Source organism: Acanthaster planci, linkage group LG02 (assembly GCF_054643075.1).
Source record: "Acanthaster planci isolate LZ-2023a linkage group LG02, COTS_SCS, whole genome shotgun sequence".
Classification (NCBI taxonomy): Eukaryota; Metazoa; Echinodermata; class Asteroidea; order Valvatida; family Acanthasteridae; genus Acanthaster; species Acanthaster planci.
The window spans coordinates 9,013,538-9,037,759 of NC_141778.1; the positions used below are offsets into that span (position 1 = coordinate 9,013,538).

At 40.7% G+C, this 24,222-nt stretch overlaps 1 protein-coding gene across 5 annotated transcripts in view; it reads right to left on the bottom strand.

The window, feature by feature from the left end:
* The window catches only part of LOC110987989 (uncharacterized), a 29,189-nt gene extending 5,805 nt beyond the window's left edge, over window positions 1-23,384 (bottom strand). The window contains exons 1-20 of one of the 5 annotated variants that reach the window (XM_022251212.2): window positions 22,018-23,383; window positions 14,686-14,741; window positions 13,647-14,045; window positions 13,139-13,278; window positions 12,585-12,761; window positions 12,286-12,309; window positions 11,545-11,631; window positions 10,476-10,619; window positions 9,654-10,161; window positions 9,009-9,233; window positions 7,793-7,839; window positions 6,148-6,492; window positions 5,581-5,670; window positions 4,692-4,754; window positions 3,960-4,106; window positions 3,316-3,440; window positions 2,365-2,603; window positions 1,944-2,054; window positions 1,052-1,457; window positions 448-661 (exon numbers count right to left, since the gene is read on the bottom strand). In XM_022251212.2, the coding sequence (XP_022106904.2) occupies window positions 448-661; window positions 1,052-1,457; window positions 1,944-2,054; window positions 2,365-2,603; window positions 3,316-3,440; window positions 3,960-4,106; window positions 4,692-4,754; window positions 5,581-5,670; window positions 6,148-6,492; window positions 7,793-7,839; window positions 9,009-9,233; window positions 9,654-10,161; window positions 10,476-10,619; window positions 11,545-11,631; window positions 12,286-12,309; window positions 12,585-12,761; window positions 13,139-13,278; window positions 13,647-14,045; window positions 14,686-14,741; window positions 22,018-22,497 (4,027 nt within the window). In that variant the 5' untranslated portion in view covers window positions 22,498-23,383. Of the gene's footprint in view, window positions 1-447; window positions 662-1,051; window positions 1,458-1,943; window positions 2,055-2,364; window positions 2,604-3,315; window positions 3,441-3,959; window positions 4,107-4,691; window positions 4,755-5,580; window positions 5,671-6,147; window positions 6,493-7,792; window positions 7,840-9,008; window positions 9,234-9,653; window positions 10,162-10,475; window positions 10,620-11,544; window positions 11,632-12,285; window positions 12,310-12,584; window positions 12,762-13,138; window positions 13,279-13,646; window positions 14,046-14,685; window positions 14,742-22,017 lie in introns of all 5 variants that reach the window. The other 4 variants (XM_087132138.1, XM_087132125.1, XM_087132120.1 and 1 more) reach the window with 4 other exon arrangements.
* Between the last annotated feature and the right edge of the window lie 838 nt (window positions 23,385-24,222).

Sequence of the window (24,222 nt, forward strand, 5' to 3'; positions counted from 1 at the left end):
AAGGACCTGTGGAAGGACCTGTGGAAGGACCTGTGGAAGGACCTGTGGAAGGGACCTGTGGAAGGACCTGTGGAAGGACCTGTGGAAGGACCTGTGGAAGGACCTGTGGAAGGACCTGTGGAAGGGACCTCTGAAGGACTCTAACTACAGCACTAGTGCTCAATGTGTCCTGTAAACAAACACACACAACCCCGTGTGCGCAAGCAGTTCCAACCAATGGGCCATCACTGCTATGTCAAACGATGCCCTCTCTTGTTTCCTGCTCAGAGACAATTGTAAAAGCCTTGTGCAATCTTATGAAGGTCTTATTTTGTCTCAACATTGGCTAACTCTATCAACTTAACATTCTTCTTTAGAAAAATCTTAGGATATTGAAAGAATTGATATTTTATGTCTTTGTAAGGTTTGTTCTCTGCACAAAAATTCACGGACTAATATTTCCTTTACCTTTCTGTTTCTTGCCTTTGGGGCTTTTCTTCTCTACGACGTTGGGATCAAAACCTGGCCTCAAGACTTCAGGGAACTCCTTGCGAGTAAAATTGGCCACAATCCGGCGTTTCTCGTTTGAAAGCTCTAAAACCCTCAGCTGCAGGGTGTTCAACTTTTTGTAGAGGTTTTCTAGCTGGAATGAGAGCTTGTCAATGTAGTCCTCTGTAGCAAACTGGAGGGGAGGGCAGGCAAACAGAGTAATTTGACCCAAAATATCCTTCGAATAATTAGTCTCAATCCATATCCACTACAGGACTGAGGTACGTTGATTTTAAACCCTGTATGGTAAACAAGCTCGGGGTGCTATTAACAAATAGTTCATCCAGCTAATCCCAGTTTATTAGAGGCACTCAATCAAATTATGAAGGTTGTATATTGCAAGTCTTCCCAACAAGGATACACCTACAAACATGAAGCTAAGATGCCTTCGCTGGGAAGTTTTAGTTTGATATTTTCAAAACCACAAGGCCTGGTCTGTACACTAAAAAATGCATATTGCGGAATGTTGTGAAGAGAATATCAATCACGAGGTATGATTTATGTACGTTCATTTGTCCCTTACCATAGTTGTTCCAAAGAAACCTGTTGGTTTTTGGTTTTCATTCCCTCTGCTTTCAACCTCATCCCCACTACTACCCTCCTTCAAAGAGGTTGTGAGGTTTATTGGGCTGACATAGTCTTCCTCATTGATCGTCTTTGATGTGCCAAACACACTCTGGAAATCGTCTCCACTGCTGACTGGATCGTCGTTGACTACGCTGGCGTATCCTGATGTTTCTGTGGTGACTGAGGCATTGTCATGGTCCAATTTAACACCCTCGCGCGAGTTCAGTATTGTGGGATTGTTGTTGTGGGCAGTGAGCCTGGCCACAGTGGGGACACTAGGGGGCACTGTCTCCTCCACCTGGATGCCCTTTTGACGGAGAGCTCGAGTGAAGATGTGCTGGTAGTGTGGAATGCGCTGTTTGCTGTAAATCACATGAAGGGAAAGGAATAATTCTGAATTTAAAAGCAACATTCACTTTGATATCTCCAATCTTAAAACATGGCTAGAAATTACAATTTGGAGAAAACCTTGCCAAAGGTCATGGCAGAAAAAGTCCATGAAAATCTAAAAGTGGGAAATGGGCTCAAGATCAGATATTACGTGTTCCCTTTCCCAAGACTCAAACATGTCTTTAGTTGTGTATTTGGCACAAGAAACCATTTTTTGGCCTTCACTGTTCCAACCAAATAGAAAGGCTACCACCTCTGGCTTTGTTTCACATGGTTTGATATTTCTGTGCTAAACATTTGCCTAGGAATCAATGCTGGCATGCCAAGCTAAAGTCAGAGACATGGCTGAGGTTTTAAAAATGTAATTAGAACTTTAAAATTTCAGTCAGGGAAATGTCAAGGTGTCAACAGAAAGATTTTCTTTTGGACTGTGTTTGACTTCCAACAGTCAAACTCACTGGACGATGCAGTATTTTGCCAGGTAGTCCAGGGCATCGACAAGGACTGGTTCTGGACTGCCTCCATCTGAGGGGGTGGCTTCTATCTTACGCCATCTCCTCTTCTTGGGCCTGTGCACGTGTAGAGAAAACTTCTCAATACAAAAATATGTCGGGAAATGTAGCACTCGGAAGAGCACTTTTAACTGGGCGGTTCTAAACTGACAAAAAAGTAGCCAATAGCTGTTTAAATCATTTGGCATTAAGAAATAGCCCCTGACTCAGAACAAGAAACATCTTCTGTGTTCTTTCCATTTTTTAATCAGAACAACTTTGAGTGTGTGATATTTGAAACTTAGGAAATTAGACATATTATAATCATGTTGGATCATTAGACAAGTTTTAAAACCATCTTTCAAAGGAGTTAGGAAGTATGTCTTACTTGTACTGGACCCGTCTTCGTTTCATAACGATAGGTTCCAGGATCTCTGGAGGGGTTAGGGGTGGGGGTTCTGGTAATGGCGTGGGTTCCTTGGGGGATTCTGGGGTTGGTATGGTGGGAGAGGGTGGGACCTCTATAATGAGCTCCATGGGCTCACTAGGTTCAGGGGTCGCAGGGAATGGAGGCGGCTCTTCGTGCTCAAGTTTCTTCTGGACAGGCATGACGAAAGGCTTCGGTTTCTGGGGAAAAACATTACAAAATATTAAAGGATTTTTATCAATTTGATACAAAATTGGTTCACTAAATGCAGAGGTTAAAAATCCTGGGGCTCACTCAACTTCTTGGAATCCAGAGCCAATTCATAGCACTGGTAAGCACAACAATATTCCCAGCAAAAATACTTACTGAGCAAACTAACAGTTACCAACCACACCATCACTCGATCTGTGTGGTTTGTGACTGGTTTATTTCTGTTGAGCATGAAATTTGCTGAGCAGTTCCTGCTTAGTGGCTCTGTTCCTTGGTCTAGTAATATTGGTCTATAAATGTTTCAGATTCTTGGATAGTTTCGACCAATTCCGGGCAGCAGCTTATTCGGCCACCTATCCATCTATCTTGAGGACAGGTAAAAACATATTTAGACTGGCAGTTTGGGCTTGTTTAAAATCTGCAAGGGCCCAGTTTTTTGATAATTTTTCCAACACTGATGAACAAGTCTTCACATCTCCTTCCAAAAGATGGGAAATATGGCCTCAGATAGCACGGGTGTCAGTTTCAGAAATGCCTGGGAGAGGAGACAGGCAGTCTGATAGGCTGTAGAATTCTTAGGAATGTCATTCACCAGGAAATGGTCTGGTATCTATGTGCTGGGCTTAATCCCTCTCTAGAAAGGTAGTACAGCAGAAGTTTAACACAATGCAATGGTAGAGGAACGGAAGAGAAATTCAATACTTTCGGCTTGTCAGGGATCTTCTTGGCTTTAACAGCCATTGGTTTCTTGACAGGGGCTGGTTTGGGAAGCTTGGCATTCCTCGTCTTCTTGGAGGGCTTGACAATCGGCGTGGGCTTCTCTGGCTCTGTAGAGAAAGAAAAGGTTGGGATGATGCTTTGCTAGACGGTTTAATTAAAGCAAGCTTTCAACCAGGCAGGTGTCTGGGTGCTGTTTGAACACCTTGTGGGCCATTTGGAACACCAAACATTGTCTTACAAAGAGTATGTAAGTAACTTGGGCACCCTGCTTTTCACTTCTGAGCCAAATCCAGACTACCATTTTTTTCGGTTGTTAGGTTAAAATCCTGACCAGGACAACTTCACACTTTGATTTCCATGTGATTATTTATTTAACAAAATACTGCAAATCATTAAAATCTAGACGAAATTATGGTCAAGCTTCCAACACACAAACGGACAATGGAAGGTTATTTTGGAATATGTGACTTCTTTTGAAAAAAAATTACAAAGACGTTGTCCAGTAGATAGAATAGGATACACATGTGTCAACAGGTGCTGAGAAAGGACTGAATTCATTCTGTTTACAAAGTCATTGTGTTTTATTGTACTGGACTGACAGAGAGTAACAAATCTTCAGTTTTTACCTTTCGGAGGTGGGGGTGGTGGTGACGGGATTGGGGTGGGCACTTTCGGAGGTTCCGGCTCAGGCTCCAGTTCCGGTTCAATCTCTGGTTCAGGTTCCAGTACTTCAGGTTCCGGACTTGGTTCTTTTGGCAGGTTTGGTTCTGGAGCTGAAAAAAGTTTTTGGTGAATAAATAAGTAGTTAGTAAATCAACAGGAGCAAACTGCCAAGTTTCCTGATCACTGGACAAAAAATTGTGTGAGACCAAAAACGAAGGAAAGACAGACTCACCAAAAATGTGCTTGAGGTAATTTTTTAGAACTTTGCTGAGAATGGAAAGCATGATAGGTTCTTCTCATGATGTAAAAAATCTAGCCTTCTTGGTGATCCATGGAGCATTGCATTTTCCCTCAGAAAATAGAATGCTTCATAGATCACCCTGGGAAGCTGGTTTTCACTACATTACTGAAAGCAGTCAACAGTTGTGTAATAACACCAAGCAACAGCAGGTGGTTGAAACAGTGCAACATAGAAAACAAGTGATACTAGACAGCTCATTTCCACACCAAGATCAATATTCTATTTTGGTGCAATATTTTAGGACAGCACACCACAGCCTGATATGGCAATTGTAAATGATAAACTATTCCATTTGGATGCCACAAACACTCAACTGCAGACTTGTAATACAGCAAATTTCTGTGAAATACAAAACCTGCTGTAAGGAAATTAGTACCACAGCTATGCAACCTACCAGGTTGTCTGAACGGCACTTGGGGAATATCCATGTAAGGCCTCTCAGACTTGAGTGGTACCTCTGATGGTTACCAACAAAGTTACAATGTGAAGCAAGTAGCAGAGAATATTACACAAAGAGAGAGTGGGCATGATTAATTAGCATTAGTTTCAAGTACTGTCATGTGAGGAAAGAAGCGTTAATGATAAACATTTCTATTGAGACATTTTCTCATTAGAAAGAGAAAAGATTTAGCGAGTGAAATAAACCGTTTGCATTAGCAAAGCTGGAGAAATCTTTCAAAGAATTAGTTGAAATATCCAGCATGGATCGAAAGTAACACATCAGTCATCTTTGAATGCAGAATTTGTCAAAAGGCTTTGTTACCACTATTGTGACTCAATCACTGGATGTGATGCAAATATTTGTCTAATGCACTGTTATGAAACTAGCAAGCAGCAGCATATAGTGTATTAACGCATTCAAGTTCCATGTATTTGCATATTCATGCATGTAGAAGAGGGAAAGTGTTCAGCATATTCCAAGGTGATGCATTACTGCTATAGAGTAGCAAGGTGAGTATGTCACATTATAATTGTGTGTGTGTAATAGGACTTAGTGCGAGAACCAGTGTATGGACCAACACGTGTCTGTACTCCATTTGTACAGCACTTCCCAGTTCTAAATGATGCTATACTTTGGTACTCTTTTGGGCTGCTTTGACTCTGAAGTTCCCTGCTTCAGTGGTTTGTAAACAATTAGCCAATCAGAAAACAATATTCTGCAATTACTGGGAGATAGATCTGATAAGCCCCGCCCACTACCCTCATCCACATGTGTGAAATAACAAAGATGTTATTATGCCAGGACAACAGTGTAATGATGACATTTCTATGTTTCGTCTCACCTGGTTCCTTCTTTTTTGCCTTCTTGACAGGTTTTGGGGGTTTCTTACGTTGTGGTCTGGGCCTTGGAGGCTTCTTACGTTTGATGATGACTACCACAGATGATGATGGAAGAAAAATCAAGAAGTCGGATGGGGATGATGATGTAAGGAGTACAAGTGATGGCATGAAGATAAGTAAAGACTGTCTAGATTAAAGCACTGAAAATGATTGTCTCAGCTGACGATGTGAAAACTTATAAGCTGACTTAAGGATCATGCATGAGTGTGGGAAAATGAAGATATTAAAATGATCTTGGAATAAAAGACCAATGTTAAGGAGGTAGCCTGCTGGTTGAGTTGCTGAATACAAATTTAATACCTTAGCAAGAATGTTTTGCAAAACTGATTTAAGTTAAATTGAAAGAATATACTTGAAAGATGGTTTTCTCCCATTCAAAGGAGGGAAAGTTGTTGTTAAGCAATTTAATTCTTACCTACATGAAAGAAGATTTCTGAATAGTTTTCAAGTAAACATGGGCTCAAAATTTGAGAAGGACAGTTGCTTTGATCTGATGAGTGTAGACTCACCTGGTTCTGGTTCAGGCTCTGGTGGGGGTGGTGTTGGATCTTTCGGTGGCAGTGGTGGGATCAGTTCCACAGGGGTGGGTTCTCTGGGTGGTGGAGGGGGGGTGGGCTCTTTGGGTGGGGGAGTGGGTTCCCTGGGTGGAGGGGTGGACTCTTTTGGTGGGGGAGGTGTTGACTCTGCAGGGGGTGGTGTAGGCGTGGGTGTCTGTGGAGGTGTGGACTCCTTTGGAGATGGAGGGGTGGGGTCTTGTGGGGGTGGGGGAGTAGGTTCGGGGGTTGAGTCTTTAGGTGGGGCTGGAGGTGGGGGAGGAGTCATATGTTTTACAAGGGGAGGTTCTTTCTTGACTTCTGTTGAGAGAGAAGCATGGAGTACTTTGGTTTCAAAAATTTGGCACATGCTTAGCAGGCTTCCAAACAACCCCATGGTGCAGATAAATGTGCTATTTGCAAACCTGTCAACCCTGAAAAAGTTACAAATCGCAACAAACATTTTTGAGCCCATAGCGAAGCATGAAGGCACACAAAAGAAGCTATTTACATGTACACATTCATATGTATGTGTAAAAACTGCCATTTAGCAAATAGCTCTCTTCTTACGAAAAGTGCCCACTTCTTTCTGCAATAGCGCCCTCTTTGATGGGACTTTTTAATTTTTTCATTTTATAGAAATTGGAACCTTTTTGGCAGTCTGAAAGCTTAAAAATCAGGACAGTTGCGATTAAATTGGAATGACTGGCAGATGTGCATTTTGTTTGTATTCTAAAGAGAGACTTAACTGAGAATGTGATTGAAGTGACAAGAAAAGAAGCAATTCTCTTTCTGTTGGTTAAAAAGTGGCAATATCAGACATGCTGTGCTGCATTTGAGAAAATAAATTACGCATATAATCAATCCCTCCGCCAGTCAAACTGAGAAAGGCCTTTCAAAAACTAGAAAAAAGAAAGATTGTGAAATATTCTCCCCTATAATTACATCAGACACAAAAACAATTTCTCACTATTCACGAGTCAAAACAAATTTGCAATATCCAGGCAAATGAATTTCAAACTTGTGATATTTGCAAAATAACAGTCCATTGACTCAAACTGTGTGATAATGAAACAAAATTCTGCTGTGCAGAAAGAAATCAGTGAAGTAGTGAAAGAGCCCATGGAAACACAGCATGCTCTTGCGTATACCGTAGTTTTCCGAACCGTGCCCAATCGTTGCTCTGTCTTCATTTACAAGTGAGAGTATTGACAATACTGAGTTGGCTCTTTGTTCTCCTTCGCTTGTATCCTCAACTATGGCAACAGAAAGCATTTGTAACAAAAACCATACTTTACTTCTGTTCCCATAATGAAAAAAATATAAGAGGAATAATGAATATGCTGGTCTTTGTACAACTCTAGTGACGACAAAAGGCTCAATTAAATAACCACTCGTCACTTTTTCTTCCACCTCTGAACACACTTAAATTTGTAATTTCAACCAAAATACCAGGCAGCACAAATCTCCATCTTAGGGCAAACTGTTTTGAAAGAATTCTCTCCCAAAAAGTAACAATATTTTTAAGGATGCCCCCCCACAATAAAAAAAAAATCAACAACAGTAATTTCTCAAAAAGTACGCAAAGCATATTTGCATATATCTCAGATTCTTAAGCTACCTTTCTTTGGTATGACTGCGGGTTCTTTCGGTGGTGGCTTCTTTTTCCTGGTTTAAAAAAAGAAAAAAATATGACTTCAGAAAATAAACCTTGAACAAGTTTTGAAATGAGCACTGCTTAAAAAGTGATGCATAGGGCATTTACCGGCAGCTTCATCAACAATTCTGGAAAGCAATCTGATGTTTTAAAGTTTTGAGTTGGGCAGTAAGTTTGAGTTGGCACAGAAATTTATACAGTGCAAACTGTGCGTGGAATTTTTAAAAAATCACAAATTCAAAAACAAGATGAACAAATTCATCATTAACACGTGTTAAATACTCACTGATGAGGTAAAATGTGCGTGGAAGCTGTGTTTCATGCAAGTGTGATAAATAATAATGATGTAAAAGGGTAAAATTAGACACACAAAGTGCAGGGACATTCTATCATGTATTGTGGTCAAATAAACTGTCACATGCAAACCAAGTGTCCACTTTCATTGCAACGAATACTGTACATTGTAAATGATCAGAAAATGTCTGGCTGTACTTTCAACCTCTGTGATGTGAGATTTTGCAAGTGATGATATAAGTAGTGCTAATTAACACATCATCAAATGTTGTGCAGCTAGTAGGCAGTTACAATTTGCAGATGGGTAGATATGGTGTGGTGAACCTGTGCATCTGCACAAGGCAGATTGTACAGTCAGGTAATAATTAGGTGTCTGACTTGCAATCCATCTTCCTGTTGACCAAATGCCCCTTGATCACTGACACTGAAGCTGTAAGTCTTGAGGCTTTGAGTTTGTAAAGAAAGAGAGTGTTAGCAACAGGGTCCAATGGGAGGAGATGCTCCATTTATGTTCCCTGATGATCCGCAGTGTCATGGGACGCTGACGAACAAGTTTAATCTGAATGTGTGTACATGTGCAAACTTTCTTAGCATGGTTGTTTGGCAAATGGCAAGGATGGCATGTAGGTATCTGCCAAGGCTCTCTTTCTGCCGCTGCTGACAGCGTGAATTATGAGAGCCAAGACGATGTTAGTAAACAACACACAGAAGTGTATATCTCTTTCATTCCAGGACATATATGATAATTGGCGAGACTTGCAAGCAAGAATGAATTTGAAAGGACAAGGTGCAGATGGTCGGTTGCTGTGGTCACTCGGCACACATGCACCAGTGCTCCAAGCATGGAAGATAATGACATGCTGCAGATTGCAGGCTACCAACTTACACCACCACTTTTTCTGGCTGTTTCTTTTCTTCCTTTTGTACGACCTTCGGTTTGCGATCCACCTTTTCGGTTTTTGCAATCTTTTTAACTGGCGGGGGTGGGGGCATTTCTTCCTTCTGGACCGGTTTGGGTTTTTCCTTCAGGACTGGTTTGGTTCTCTCGATAACTTTCGGAGGGTCTTGTACTGGTTTGGGGGGTGGCGTTACCGCTCGAGCGACAGGTTTTCTTGTGTTTGGAGAAAGTCATTACAGTTAAAAGTTACCATAAGCAATACTGTGATACAAAGATATCTTAACAGCATGCTCAAGAACAAAGTCAGAGATATCATAACCCCAGTTAAATTTACAAGCAAGACAGGTTGATGCTAAATATCAAGGCAAGTCTTTGTGTTGCGAATCTGTAAACAATCTCAACTCTGGAGAAGTTTACAAATGTTCTGTAACATCAAATTTGCTTTGCATTTGCACCCACATTAAGAAAAATCTCCGCAAATATGTAAGTGGTCAATGCCGTCATTTGATGTGATTTCCTGGACTTAGAAAAAAACATAAACCTTTCATGGGAAATTACTCTTCAACATGTCCTACGATGCATCTAAATTTCTTTCGCAGACAACTTACTCTAAACATCATAGTAAAAACTTACTTTTTCGGAGGCGGAGTCTTAGCCCGCACTGGCATAGGAGGTGGGGCTGGGGTTGGTAACAGCTCCTTCTCGACTTTTTTGATGGGCGGCTTTACAAACTTTGCCTTCTCCAGTTGCTTCTTAGGCGGTGCCTCAGCCGGTTCCCTGAGCGATGGGATGGGTTCAGCCACCTCCCTCTTCTTAGGCTGGATGGGAATGGTCGGTTTCTTAGCGACAGGAGGTGGGGGAGGTGGAGGCGGTGTCTCCGGGCGAAGCCGCTCCTTTCTCTCGGGCGGTTTCCGTACAGCCGAGGCAGCCTTCGGGGCGGGCTTTTTCAGTTCAAACCGCTCTGGCTCCTTCCAGATCTTCTCCTCCCGTCTGGTCTCCACTGTCTTGGTTGGGGGCTTGGTGGACTTCTGGACCTTGAAGCCTTCATTCTTGGGGACATCCAGCATCCGTTCTTTGCTGAAGGGGTCCTGGGTTTCCGTTACCTTCACTTCCGACTTCTTTGGTTGAAAGGCTTTTGGAGCTGAATAAAGTCAACAAACTTCGGGAGTGAAATCATAATTTCCAAATATCTAGTGACAAAACCTTACCCTGAAGTATGATAGGGTTAGAACAATCACCTTTTCAAAAAACAGCACAGTGAGAAATATGTTTCTTTACTTTTAGCTGACGCCTGAAATTTGCTGAGCAAAAGTGTGTAGCCAACAAGCAAGGTTTAGTGTTGACATTAGCAGGTCCATGAAACTGAGAATGGCAACATCAGAACAAAGTGATGAACGTAGCAAATTCTGAATTCGATCGTCATGACATTTTTGTATCTGTCACCTGTGGACTCACCTTTGTAAAGATGTTTCCGTCTCTCTCTCTCGTACTCTTCCCGTCTCAACCTCTCCTCTTCCAGACGTCGCTTCTCCCTAGCTCTAGCCTCCATCCGCAGCCGGGCCTCTTCCTCAATGCGAGCTTCTTCCTCTAGCCTTGTTGCTGAAAGACAAAAATGTGGATAAACAAGTTTGGAGGTGGCTTTTCTACACATTTTAGAACAGCTTCCAACACTGTGGCATCTAAAGCAATCCTGCAATTCTGCATTCTCTAAGATTTACAGGCAAGTGAAAAACTACATGCAAATTTTTTCAACCAATGTATGCATACAAACTTGTGAACTATCAATTTGGTAGAATAGTCTGATAGCATGTTTATTCAGCACTACAATATTTAATTCCCCCAATAACGTTTTGATCATGTTCACGACGAACATTAATCTGAAAACCAAGCTTGTGTCAAATAACTTAAACCATGCACACTAATTGTACACAAATCCAGGAGTTGTTAAGTGAATCTTGTTCCCTACCAGTGCTTACAAGGCACATCATTCTTTATGTCTCATTCTTTGCTTTGCTCTATGGGTTCTCCAAATCTTCTTGGATTGTTCCTTTGTGCAAAAACCATTTTCCAATAAGGATTACCACCAAGTCTTATTCTGTGAGAAAATCACAGTAAGTAATCCCTTTGGATTTAGGTCACTTTATCTTTTGAGATGATTTCAAGCAGCCTTGGTTGCTTACCAACAAGGTTGAAAGTATGAATATTCATGAGGCTATGACAAATACACTTGTATAATTGTGGCTGCAGCCCAACAAAACCAAACATTTCCATTCCCAAATATGCTCAATGTGATAAGTGCAGTGAAAACGCATATTCATGAATGGGAGTCAGTGATTATTTTAAATGCAGCAGACAACAGAGGGCACTGTGCCAAATCTGTGAAAGAGTTTTGGAAGTGAACAAGTTACTGTTCTTCCAGTATTTGTATCTGAGGATACACAAACAGTGACTTTCTCTTTGTTTGCCCTCATTGCTAGGTTATAAAGCGCCCTCTGTAGTTTGTGCATGGATCCTTTAACCTCACCTTCTGACATGACAGAGGTACCGATACCAGATGAGGAGCAGTCAGAAAAATCCTTGGGGTTGTAATCCGGCAAGAGCTGGCGCAAGACTGTAGGGAAAACGGATCATGTGAAATCAGTCGTAAGGCCATTTTTATTTGTTTATCTGTTTTAAATGTAAAGGCAACTGTTTGTCATTTTGCATTTTGTCCCTGTGAGACAACAAACTTACTCAGAATCTCACAGGTGCCTAAAAACCTAAGGAAGTTTCAGCTCAGTGAATAATGCATATTCCAAGAAAAACAATATTCTAGGATAATTTTCCCTAAATGCAAAAACACATCTTCAGATGTACCATTGGAAATGGCCTTCTTTCATTGTTTTTCTTTTACAGCTTGCCAGAGAGAATTATTTCACAGGTAGTTTAGTCTCATAACCATCTTTAACCCATGCATGCTTTTCAACAATAATTTCATCCATTACTCTTTTGAATAATTATAAATAATGGACTGCACCTTTAATACGTGATGGGAAGAGTAAAGTGAGCTCTCCGTTTGGATGTATTCCTTGACATAATAATGGAAACTGGTGAAGGTCTCTATTTTGATTTCTTGCAAGATTCCTTTAAAGGCCTTGCACTCAACAACGACACATTGGTTGAGTCACAGGATTCATTTTAGTTATAGCTGTATCAAGTAGGATCAGGGCCTGCTCTTTTGTTGTTAAATGAAGATTTCCTCCTGTAAATTGTGTTGGGGGCTTACCTTGTAAACAGGCATAACAGTGATCTGTGATTTAAACAATGAAAAACAATTTATAATTAAACTAAGACCAAATATGTTTACAAATGAAATAAAAAGAAATTTAATATATCTGTCAACAAATAATTGATAGAAACATCGGTCACCCAGGTAAGAAACAGGCGAAGAGCTTTAGATTCAAAAGGATCCTTTTCCTGAAATCTTCAAATGATGAGTTCTACATGTTAATAACACAAAAATGCATCAGTCAATGAATTGTACTAGCACGTATGTAACAATAACTGAAGGAATACCACCGGTACCTTGGTAATGCTTGACTTTGTGGTTCCTGTCGCCATGGTGATGCACCATATCCAGGATCCATTGAGGAACTTTTGTGGGTTTCTGCCGAGGCACCGTCATCTCATGGACTGGCCCCTCTGGTTCAGGAAGTTTCTCCACTGACATGCGCAGGTCATCGTCCAAAGTCAAGTTTTCAGCTTTCAGATAAAAAAATTCTTTAATTTCTATTTAGCTCTGAACACTTCTATAATTTCTGCCATAAAAATCAAATTATTCATTTGTTCATCTCAATTGCTGAATCACTTTTGGATTCCAAGTTGGGATTTTCAATTCAAAGGTTATTTGAAATGAATATGCATGCCACAATTTGTCGAGTGCTGACTGGCCAGATTCTTTACAAGAAGATGACGAATTGTCTGCATACTTTCAATTACGCTGCTTTCATCGTATGAAAATTTGGTTTGGGGGCATGCATGATAACCAGTCTTTCAATGTTGCCACTGTGATTGGTCAATATGTATGTGCTCATTTGAGTAACTTAATATTCAAGAGATGAAAGTCAAAACAAACTTACATGAATACAATAGAGATGAATCAGGTAGCCTCGTCTCCTTGGTAATTACATCCTCCTTTGGAACCAAGACATATTTTGGAGGTTCTTTGCTGAAGAATGTAAAGCCACCACCTACCCTCCTTGGTTTACTGTGGTGATAGCTGAAAGAAAAAAAATCAGTTACAGGTTTTTTTTCACAACAGGGAGGGAAATAGTTTAGAAATTTCAAGTTACCGTTGAGTTTTAAACCAATAGAAAATATGACTCCTGAGGAAAATGTCCCCATGGCAGATTTACATTAGAAGTTCAAAATAACAATTAAAAAAATGGATCCACTTCAAGAAGACTGGTTTCACAAAAACATCGATGGTGCATTATAAAAATGAAGTGTTACATTACACTGAGAATGCAAACTCAAGTGAGACAGGTGAGATTCTAGGTTAGATTTACTTATGCTTTAAAACTTTTCTGACAATTTTCGTTAAACAGGAATTTTACCCATGCAAACTTCTGACATTTTAATACTCACTGTGGTGTACTACTCAATGCACATCCAAAGCAAATGCTTTGCATTTGCAGAGTTACTGCACTATCTTTCACTAGCTCAATTTCCACATCATCCTGACCCTGGATCCCTTGGCTTTCGATCTCTGACCCGATCCCTTCATCCTTGTCCACACTGGCCAGGCCCCTGAAGTCTACTGTGACCCCTACGTCGCCGCGACAACCGGGACAGAGAGCCGGGAGAACATAGGGCTTCTCCCGGACTTCTGTCTCTGAGTAGGCCTTAGGGTGGAGGGAGGCAGTACCAACGAAGGGCAAGTAGGTGTGGTGGTAGATATTATTGTCCTGGATAGACCTGAGTTTTTTGCTGAGGACTGTTGAGGGGAAACTTGAGGAGAGGTCGTGGAAGAGGTTCTGGTACAATCTACCAAGTATGAAGGAAAAGAAAAAACTTAGGATGCTTGAGGAGGGATGTTTTCTGAAAGGAATGTCAAATTTTGACCCAATGTTACAGTGACTTTGACTTTTTTCAGATGCCAACAATTACAGGACCCCTTAATTACTCCACTCACATTAACAGGGCATGTTTGCGTTTTTTTTTATCATTATTAATTATAATCCTATGTTACCGAACCCACGAAGTGATCGCTAATGGGGGTTTTAAATAAATAACTGTCACGTATGTTTTCTCCTAACAGTAACAGTCACACTAAATTAAGTTCTGATTCAGGCACGTTTCAAACTTTGTTCCTGTCAAACTGGGAAGTTAAGGTTTTAAATTTAAAGTTCTTCAAATCAACCACGGCACCAGTTAAACAGCGCCCTCTCGGAACCGAAAATAGACCTGAGTGGAATGAGATCAGATCCCCCTATCAACACACGGCCGGATCTCATAGCAATTAGCATGATTTCGTTGCACTGCTGAAAATGAGACAATTACCTTTTATCATGAAATGTTTCTGCAAACCAGACCGATTTTAGCATTTGCTAACTGCTTTTAAAGATTTGGCAGCAGTAGCCGTAGGCGCTTTATAAGAAAGACAAGACTAAGGGAAATTACTCACGTATGCACAGGCAATGGTGGCAGAAATGCAACCTTAGATTCATCATCAACATCATCCTGGGAAAAGAAAAAAACAACATAACTCTGACTAAAAATGAATTGGCTTTGAGGGGACAAATTGTTATAATTCTGTAAGGTTTAACTGGTTGGCAATTGTAGGCCTTCATGACTTTACCACGGAAAAACAAAAATATTCATAAAATTATTCAATATACAAAAGTTCAACCACGCAACTAAAACAAGATTTCAGAGACAAAGGGGCGAACTTAAAATTAGTTCACTTTTGTACAATATAGCACATAATGTTGCCGACAATTATTTTATAATTTATCGGTCTTCGTTTACTCAACATTTGTTTATCAGGTCACCAGCGCCGCCCAATCTTTTTCTTTCTTCATAACTGGGGAATAATTACCACATTCAAGTGTCCTTAATCTCTGATCCCAGATCTCATTCACGATTTTGGGTTGCTAAAGGGGGTTACTGGTCAAGAGCAATCAATCACAGAAAAAAACACCTGCTGCAAATTAAGCCGGCTGCACGGTTCACGCGACTTCAGGAATCTGGTTCCTTTTCATCTAATCATATTCTCCAATATCGTAATTTTAATTAAACTGAAACACGATTATTGTGCTCTAATTTAAATGAGGAAAATAAACACTATAGTGGGCTGTTATTTTCTCTCAGCGAATTTTATCCTCGTGAGTTCGAAAATTAAACTAACTGCGGCCTACAAATTTTTGTCTTCAACTGTACAGATTCGTGACGCTAATTTCCAAACCCTGGAATACTGGCGATACAATAAATCATTAACTGCAGAAAAGTATCAGTAGGTTAAAATTTTTTTGTATCTGTGCTAAAATTTAAAAGAACAAAACGTCCCTTCGGCTTTGCATTTTGTTTGTTTGTTTGTTTGTTGGGTTGTTGGGGGTGTTTGTTTGTTTGTTTGTTTGTTTGTTTGTTTGTTTGTTTGTTTGTTTGTTTGTTTGTTTGTTTGTTTGTTTGTTTGTTTGTTTGTTTGTTGGGTTGTTGGGTTGTTTGTTTGTTTGTTTGTTGGGGTGTTTGTTTGTTTGTTTGTTTGTTTGTTTGTTTGTTTGTTTGTTTGTTTGTTGGGGTGTTTGTTTGTTTGTTTGTTGGGGTGTTGGGTTGTTTGTTTGTTTGTTTGTTTGTTTGTTTTTTTGTTTTTTGTTTTTTTTCGGGTCCAATCTTAAGACTTGTTGTTTTGCTTTGGTAACGAAACTCAACACTCCCTATGCGTATCGAAGAACATGATTTTATGTTTCGTTATTGTGTGTCTGTCGGGTGATGCAGAAAGGTTAAGCATTTAATTTCAAGGTTAAACCATGGCCACGTACGGAGGGAGGGCTTTAATGTGAATGTCTTTTAAATTTGTCGTCTCGATTTATAACTCCGTAATGTCAGCCCGTGACTTTATTTGTACGCACCTGCACATAGTTATCCCCTATCACACAGTGAACAGCTTCGTCGCAGATACCCAAATGCGTCGCGATCGATTTATTGTATTGATTCGGCGGAAGCATTGTTCGATACACCAAGATTACTCCGACCCTTCAATATTGACATAAGTAGTACACCTCGTGTATCAGGCGTCGTAGCCTTCATTCAAGTCTTAACACGCTGATGACTGTTTGTTAGTTCGATTTTTGGCTGCAGTCTGCATCCGATTCAACTGAGTTGCGACTTGAATCCAATATTCGTCTCCTAGTAACGTCTCCCAAAGTCGATGTCCGATTATTACGTCAATTCGATAGACCTTGCAGCGCCTATCAATTTTTATCATAGAGATACTCTATGCATTAATCCACCCACCGACTATAAAACACATTTGATAATGGAGTGTACAGGCCCCATAGGGCTACCCGACGAACCATCTGAAATATTGCTCCTGTAAAATACGGAAAAATACGTCGATCTCGATCCATAGACCTCCAAAATTGGGGGGGGGTATTAGCCCAGGTTGGACGACGTCTACAATGCAATGTAGACGTCGCCCAACCTGGGCTAGGGGAATATGTGCATTTATACAAGACCCGGTCAAGAAAATTCTGAATTGTTATCAAACTCAGTTATGCTTATGGAATTCTTGTTCAAAAGCAAACACTCTAATCGACGGAGCTGAGTTCATGTCGTTACTCATACCGATATATCCAACGCTTTTAAGGAATGCAACTGCAGCAATATAAAAATGCTGAAATCGAACTTCTTGTGAGACGATGAACAGAAACACTGTCTGAAACGGAATGGACATGCTGTTAACGGTGGGCGTTTATAGGGCGGCAGTCACAAGAATTTTGGACAGAGATAAATATTTGTTGTGTTCGCTTGTACCACATCCGTAACTCCATATTCTGCTAAGAAGGTGTTGTTGGTTATGCAGAGCAAAATGTAAATGTAGCAGAGATCGGCACCTTCAAAAGAATCGATCCCTCTCACAGAGAGTTGACTCCGCCATAGGCAATGGTTTAACGATCATGTGCATGTTTGTAGACCGACCGAACCTTTACCGTTATTTACACGCTCCGATTCTCTGGGCGCACTACACAAAGTTTAATGGATACCGTGGTCTATACGAAAAATAGGAAATCGATGCTTGGCAACAGGATTTGGGATAAATTCTAACACCACCCTTCTTGTCTACTCAAAACACAGCAATACTCTCGTAAAATGGCCGCTGCTGGTCGATGTAAGAGAATGGTGTTGAAAAACATATCAACTTCAGACACTTCTTGACAAAATTCGCCCCCAAAGTTGATTCGAATTACATTCAATCTAAAAAATCAGTTAACTTCGTAGTAAAAAAAAACCCAAACATTTTGAGCGGTTTCTTTTATTCGCGCGTCCAAATAGAGAGGGTTGGAAACTAAAATGGACTTGCGGCTTAAGTTGCAGCGTGGGTGTAACTTTTACCATCCGCTGAAAATTAAACTGGAAAGCTGATGCGGGCATTTGCCATACTGCGACTAGTTTGGCACAATTTGATAGAATTAGTTTCAGCGCAGTCTCACAAAATTGCTCTTTCAAAGACCCGACCGATTGGCTCGCATGGAGGGAACGGATTACATTTCCCTGAATCGGTGATTGTTTTGAGCAGAAAGTCTAATTAAACACGAATTCAGTTTAATTTGTTTTATTTTTATTTTGGATAGGTTTACTTGAGTCAAAAAGGCCCAAGGCAAAAATAATGGACTGGTTTTGATTAAAGTTTTGCCGTATCAGCCTTCAGATGAATATTGATTTTTCGATGAAAAGTTCAACCTACTACCTAACCGTAACCCTATACCTAACCCCTAACCCTAACCCGTTTCTAAACTTGTTTTACAGTTTATACTTACTTGCTTTATTTATACTCAACACTTTGCTGTGTTAAACATATAACTGTTTTGACAAAATAATAGACAGATATGGCACAAGATCACAGGAAGTCTGAGATGTGGTTTAGTCAAACGGGTCACGCGAGAGATTGGACTGGTAAGTTTTGGTCATTTGAGTGGATAATACGCAGTGCCTGAGCAAGTATAGACTCGACGTCAGGGTCTTCGTCTTGCAAGTTGCAAGTCAAACCTCACTTTTGTAATAATACAGCGATTCGGTGAAATGATCCAATACCGCATGCGCAAAGTGTAAAGAGTGTATTGTCAAACAAAGTTTATAGCAGGAGAAAGACTGATTGCAACGGCGAAAACTTACACAAAAAAGTGGCGCTGTCGGTGGAATAATGGATCGTCCAACAACTTGAAGTGAGCACATCAGGATGATTCATATGCATCCAATTCAATCCAGAAATCAAATAAAATTTCATGGAAGTACAGTTTAAGGAGGAATATACATGCAGTACTGCTCTCAAATGGACTACCGCTTGCATGAGACCAGCGAATTAACAAACTGACCAATTTTTATTTTCACTGCGGAATTGCTGAATGGTTTATAGTCATGAATATATACGCGACGTATTCAAATATTCGAGAATTGTCAATTGTGATCTTTGGTTTATCTTACACGGAGGTCAAAGAATGACCACCAGTCCAAATTTGACATCCATTTAGTTTATTTACACCGGCTGTATCACTTTATAGTAGTTTGTTTTAGCATGAGCGCTCTAAACAAATGTTTCCTCGTTCTCCGAATTTGTCGTCATTCAAATCTCCCTCATTATCGACGAGCCACTCATAAAACTGGTAAAACAAATTTGAATTGCTTGTTTCGACTTCAGACTGCAAACAAGACGGTTGACAAACAATGCACCGTTGAAATGGCATAACTTGCCGTCTTTGTGGTGCTAATTTCAAGGGGCACTTACAGGCACAAACACTAATCTTTCAATGTTTACTCCAAATGTGCGCTGATTTCAATCCAAGCAGCTCTGCTAAAGGGTGTTAAAGTGAATTGAATTAAAACAATTTCATCGAATTAAATCATGAAGTAAGGTGTATCCCAGATACCAAGCGCTTCCCTCACAAGATTTAGGTTTTCAATGATACAAATTTGTATACAAGGCGTTGGCCCATAATCTAATTAACAAGAGAAAGTTAAATAAAAGTGAATTATGTAATTTATTGTGCCTAATTCCTTCAGCCTATTCTTTCTTAGTCAATTTTGAATCACAACAAAAATGACGTCTAAATAACCGCTAATTCAAACCATCTTAACGATATATTCTATATGACGAAATTGAATGATTAAATCGGTAAAATGGATGACAAAAAAGGAAATTAATGTGTTTTTCCAATTCAACGCCATTCCCGGAGTGAGACGAAAATAACGATGAATGGGACGAATAAGTGGTTCTTTTCGTGATTTACAATGCTCTGAAAGTGACATCAAGTGGTGTTATTTCAAAATTGAAAAAAAAACCTTTTAGGACGAGTGACCCCTATTTGACGAAATTATACTGTCGTTTTAAGCAATTTTAAATGAAAGAAGTGCTAAATTAAAACCAATATTAGCCGTCATTGGCATCGTTTGGTAAAGCCGTGGGTACGAGGAAATGCCGTATGGTTCTCACAGGCATATTGTTGGCCTTTCAATACGTCCCCATGAATTTTTAAGGCGGTCGTTCTGGTTCCCGCATGAAATTTTGATACGACATCGTTTGAGGCGATTGTTGAATCGAAAGTGGCTTCTTCAACTACAAGCGTTAATGATGTTGATACTGTGAATTATTTACATTCACGTTCGATTACAAATGCCTGAGTAATTTGGGAGTAAAGAAAGGAATGGTAACCGATATCTATTCATTCTTCTGATTTGACATTATTTTGAATTTCTAAAATTTATAATATCAAATTTCTAACTTGAAACCTCCGTTCGACGTTTACAGTTCTACGTTTTTACTTTTTCTTGGCTGGCGAGATTTGAAAAGAGATAAAAAGCAAATTCACAGTGTAGTTGTTAGAAAAGGTAGTTCTTTTTTGTCCATTTCCCAAGCTTTTCCAACACCATAAATGCAAGCGTTTTTCTGTTTTTTTCGACTTTTTTGTTTGTTTGTTTTGGGTTTTTTGTTTTACAATATGAACATTCAACATTGGCATAGTGGAAAAAAACAGTCAATACGCAATAAACACACAACATTGATAAACGAGAACATCAAACTCGAAGGCAAAGACGACAATCTTTGTCTTATCGAACACACTGTAAAACCCAATTCAAAATTTCAGTCGATTTCTACGAAAATGATTTGTCATCTATCAATGTACGAGGAAGACACTGTAGAATCTCATTAAACATACGCAGGGACTCTATACGAACGGAGAGCCTATTGTTACAAAAATGTTCCTTTGATTGGAGAATATTGACTCATTAGGTGGCATGGCGTGCCGCTTGGACAAAAAGGGAGAATTATTGATCTTAGGGGACAGTGGTTAGGGAAGGAGATTTGTTGTTAATAAATAATAGCAACCGGTGCAGTGTTAGGAACGTGGGTCGTGACTGATGAACGATGGAAGAGAAGAGTGTTTCCAATTCTTCGCCTAATGCAACTAGTTATCGTGAAATTCGTTCCTTACTTTTTCAAAAAGAGAACGATACTTTTCTCGGTGACAGTTCTATATACAAACATCACAAATTTTGCCATAAAGTGCTAACATGTCCTAAAATATCGAAATAGCAGGAAAAATATTGAAGATGTTTTACTTAGAAAATACTTGGTATTTTCCCAGATCAGTCTCATAGGGTTTGTGCACAGGGTGTCAAGTGATGTCCGGGTAGGGAAATCTTTTTTTCTTTTGTCATACATACTCTTCAAAAACTCTCCAAGGTATAACAAGGAGGATATGAAATTGCACTGCCCGATTGTTAGTTTTCCAGTCAAATTTGACAAAGGTTTTTTAAGAGTGTAAGTGTAAACATCGGTGCAAGTATACAAACCACTAAGGAGCAACCGCTGTACGAGAGGCCTTCATTTCACCTGTATACATCGACATAAGTTCCGATTTACATTTTCGTTTTGAACAGATTACGAAATTGTGCACTTTCCCTTTAACTGATCATCACAGTCCTTTGGAGTTCCAAGTGTTTCTAACAATGTAGAATGATATGAAACTCGAGCAGTTAGACCACAGATTAGTGTGTAAGAATTTGGGATAAAAGCCTACCAGAGGATTACTCAGAAAGCGTGGGGCTATACACACATGCATGCAAACATGTACATGGGGGTGTTCAGCACAAACACCAGGAATGTCCTTCAAGACTGGATTGCGTCGGATTAAAATATAACGTCTGTAACGTCCCGTGTTGTTGCCAAAATACCGGTCTTTCTCAAAGGGGGTTCTTACTTTACTCATGAAGAGATTACGAGAAATATTTGGAGCACTCTTGGGGCAATGCAGTGCGCTGTTTGATGATCGTATTAAGTAGCTGTTTATTGCGTTTACGTTCGAGGGGCTACCGATTCTATTGTGTTTGGACTGATGAGCCGTAAAATGCAGAAGATGGAACAAAATGTGAAGTAGCCATGTTGGACAGACATCTGACAAAGGGTCCCTTTGTTGTAATAATTACATAACGCTTTATACAGCAGGTAGGAATGGCGGCGAATAAATCTGTGGTCCACTTTTTGAAACAAAATTGGGATGAAAAACATCGAGTGCAATTCAACAGTGTGACGTTTTCCTTCGACACGACAAAAAACTAACGCCGCTTGGTACAGATTTGGCGATTTTAAAGTGAAAGGTTTCCAAGGGCCTCAAAAAAGTTTATTCCTCCACTAAAATAAAAAAGACTGTCCAAACAAACCCCGTCACAAAGGGCGAGAAAACAATTCTTTGTCCAAATTTGCCAATTCGTCCTACAATAATTAATTTTATTTGATTCTTACCGAGGCAGCTCTTGGAAATGTCCCACTCCGTCTGTGTTTATTCCTTTTTCTCGGATTGTTTTTATTCACTTCGTTTCGCATGAGGAGCGGGAACGTTCGGGTTAGGTCGGGGCGAGCGGGCGCCGGAGCCTTGTGGTACCGCCACTCCTCGGCGTTCCTGGGCCCTTTCCCCTGGCCGACGATCCGCTCTCGGACCCGGGCCAGAGCTTTCTGGTAGCTGGTGTCGAGCCAGCTGGCTTGGATGGTGCCGGGTGGCGGGGGTCGCTGGAACTCCCTGATGGAGACGATGGAAGGCAAACGACGGCTGGATGAATTCTCATCGTCATTCTCTGCTTTCTCGTCTTCCTCAGCATTTGAGACCTCCCGGTCTTCGACCGTCTCGGAGGCAAGGGCGGTGGTGTCGGTCTCATCCCCCGTGGGAACCTCGGGTTGGAGGGGGTCCGGGTAGGACACCAATTGGTTCAAAAGAGGGAATGCCATTATGAAATGGTCGGAACGATTCTATCATGGAGGAAGGAAGCTCAAAACCTTCAAAACGTTCCTCAAAAACAAGCCGCCATAGGTTCACTGCGGTGAAAGGTATATCTTTATAAGAGAGTTTCTTTAGTCATTTTGAAACTTGGAACCAGAAATAGAATAATAGAAAGAAATGAGATTTACTTTACATTTTGACATTGTTTTGTCTCAGTGCAATCTAACCTAAGTCAGAAGCCACACTCCAAAATCGATCATAGGACACGATCCCCCCTATATGGCTGTGCATAAATCATACACTGAAAGCGGTCTTGATCAAATATGCCAGGCTGTTTTTATATAGCAGATCCTTCATCACTATTGTATATCATTCCAGCTATATCCACACCGTAACACCACGTAATATTTACTCTATCGCCGATAACAAGTGCACTGACATGCTTCGCACAATCCGAGACATTCAACACTCCACGAACTTTGGCCCTTGTGCCTCTGATAACCACCAGTTCCGGGTTCGCGCCCTGTCTGTCACCGTATACTTGCCGCGTGTCCAGCCTTTACCACCGAGTCATGCCGGGTCCAATTCTTCGATCGCCTTGGTGAAGTGGTTCCTTCCCAAGAGTGGAAAATGGGCACCCGATCTCCACAAACGCTGTCACTAGAGACCGCTCTGCGATTTCACTTCTCCATCTCATTTAATTTTGAACAATGGAGCACTTGTTTCAGCGACTAATTGAAATGAAAGTTGAGTTGAGGTGCCGCTTTCAATTCCTCGGTGTTTCTTTCCGACTTTCTGCAGACCGTGCACTCTGCGAATGAATGAAGCCAGTAACACAGCTCGCGCATGGTGGTATTGAACCGTGCCCCTACCAGCTAGGCAACGGGCTAACTGCGCTTGGTGTGTGGGGTATCCTATTGTTATTTCATTGGCTTCTGTGGCTCGCCTCGTTGAGCCTCTCTTTTGTCAAAAACTAAGGTTGATTTGATGGTCCATATTACGATCCACGATGCATATGTGCAGTGGTGTAAATTTGTGCTACATGTAGATATTTGGGGATGAGGGATGGGGAAAGATGGGGGATGGCTTGCACAGCCATGAAAATTTGAAAAGCGGGGGGGGGAGGTGACACCATATGACTCTCTATAGAGGTCGATGTTCATGATATTGATGTACATCTGTAATATGTATTGCACATTGTATTGCAATGCGGGAGTCAGGTTGGCAAGGTACCGTAGTTCTTTCCTCGCCTTCCACCTCTGTGGTTCATGGGTTTGATTCCCGGCCCGGTCCACATGGGGATTGGGTTTTCAGTCCCTTCCTGACTCCCCTGACTCCATGGGTTTTACCCAGAATATTCCTCTGGGGTTTTCCTCCCACCTCTAAAACTGTAACTGCTTCTTACTGTCTCCCCTTTTGACGTTGGTGAATGTGGGTCGCTTGGCGGCTGCCCGAGGCGCCCTTGTACGCCATCGGCTCAACCATGTGTAAATGTATTCATTGTTCCACACTAAATGTCTTCATTGTACAGCGCATTTGAACATATCTATATGAAATTTGCGCTTTATAAATGAATAAATTATTATTATTCAAATTGGCATATTTACGGCTTTTCAAATTTGTTTTCTCTTTCATTAACATTGAATGCATTTTAGTCGTTGGAAGTCCAAACAATTCTTCACAATCTGCTTTAATTTTGCTCAGCAAAAATGGGGGGGGGGTTTCAATAGCCC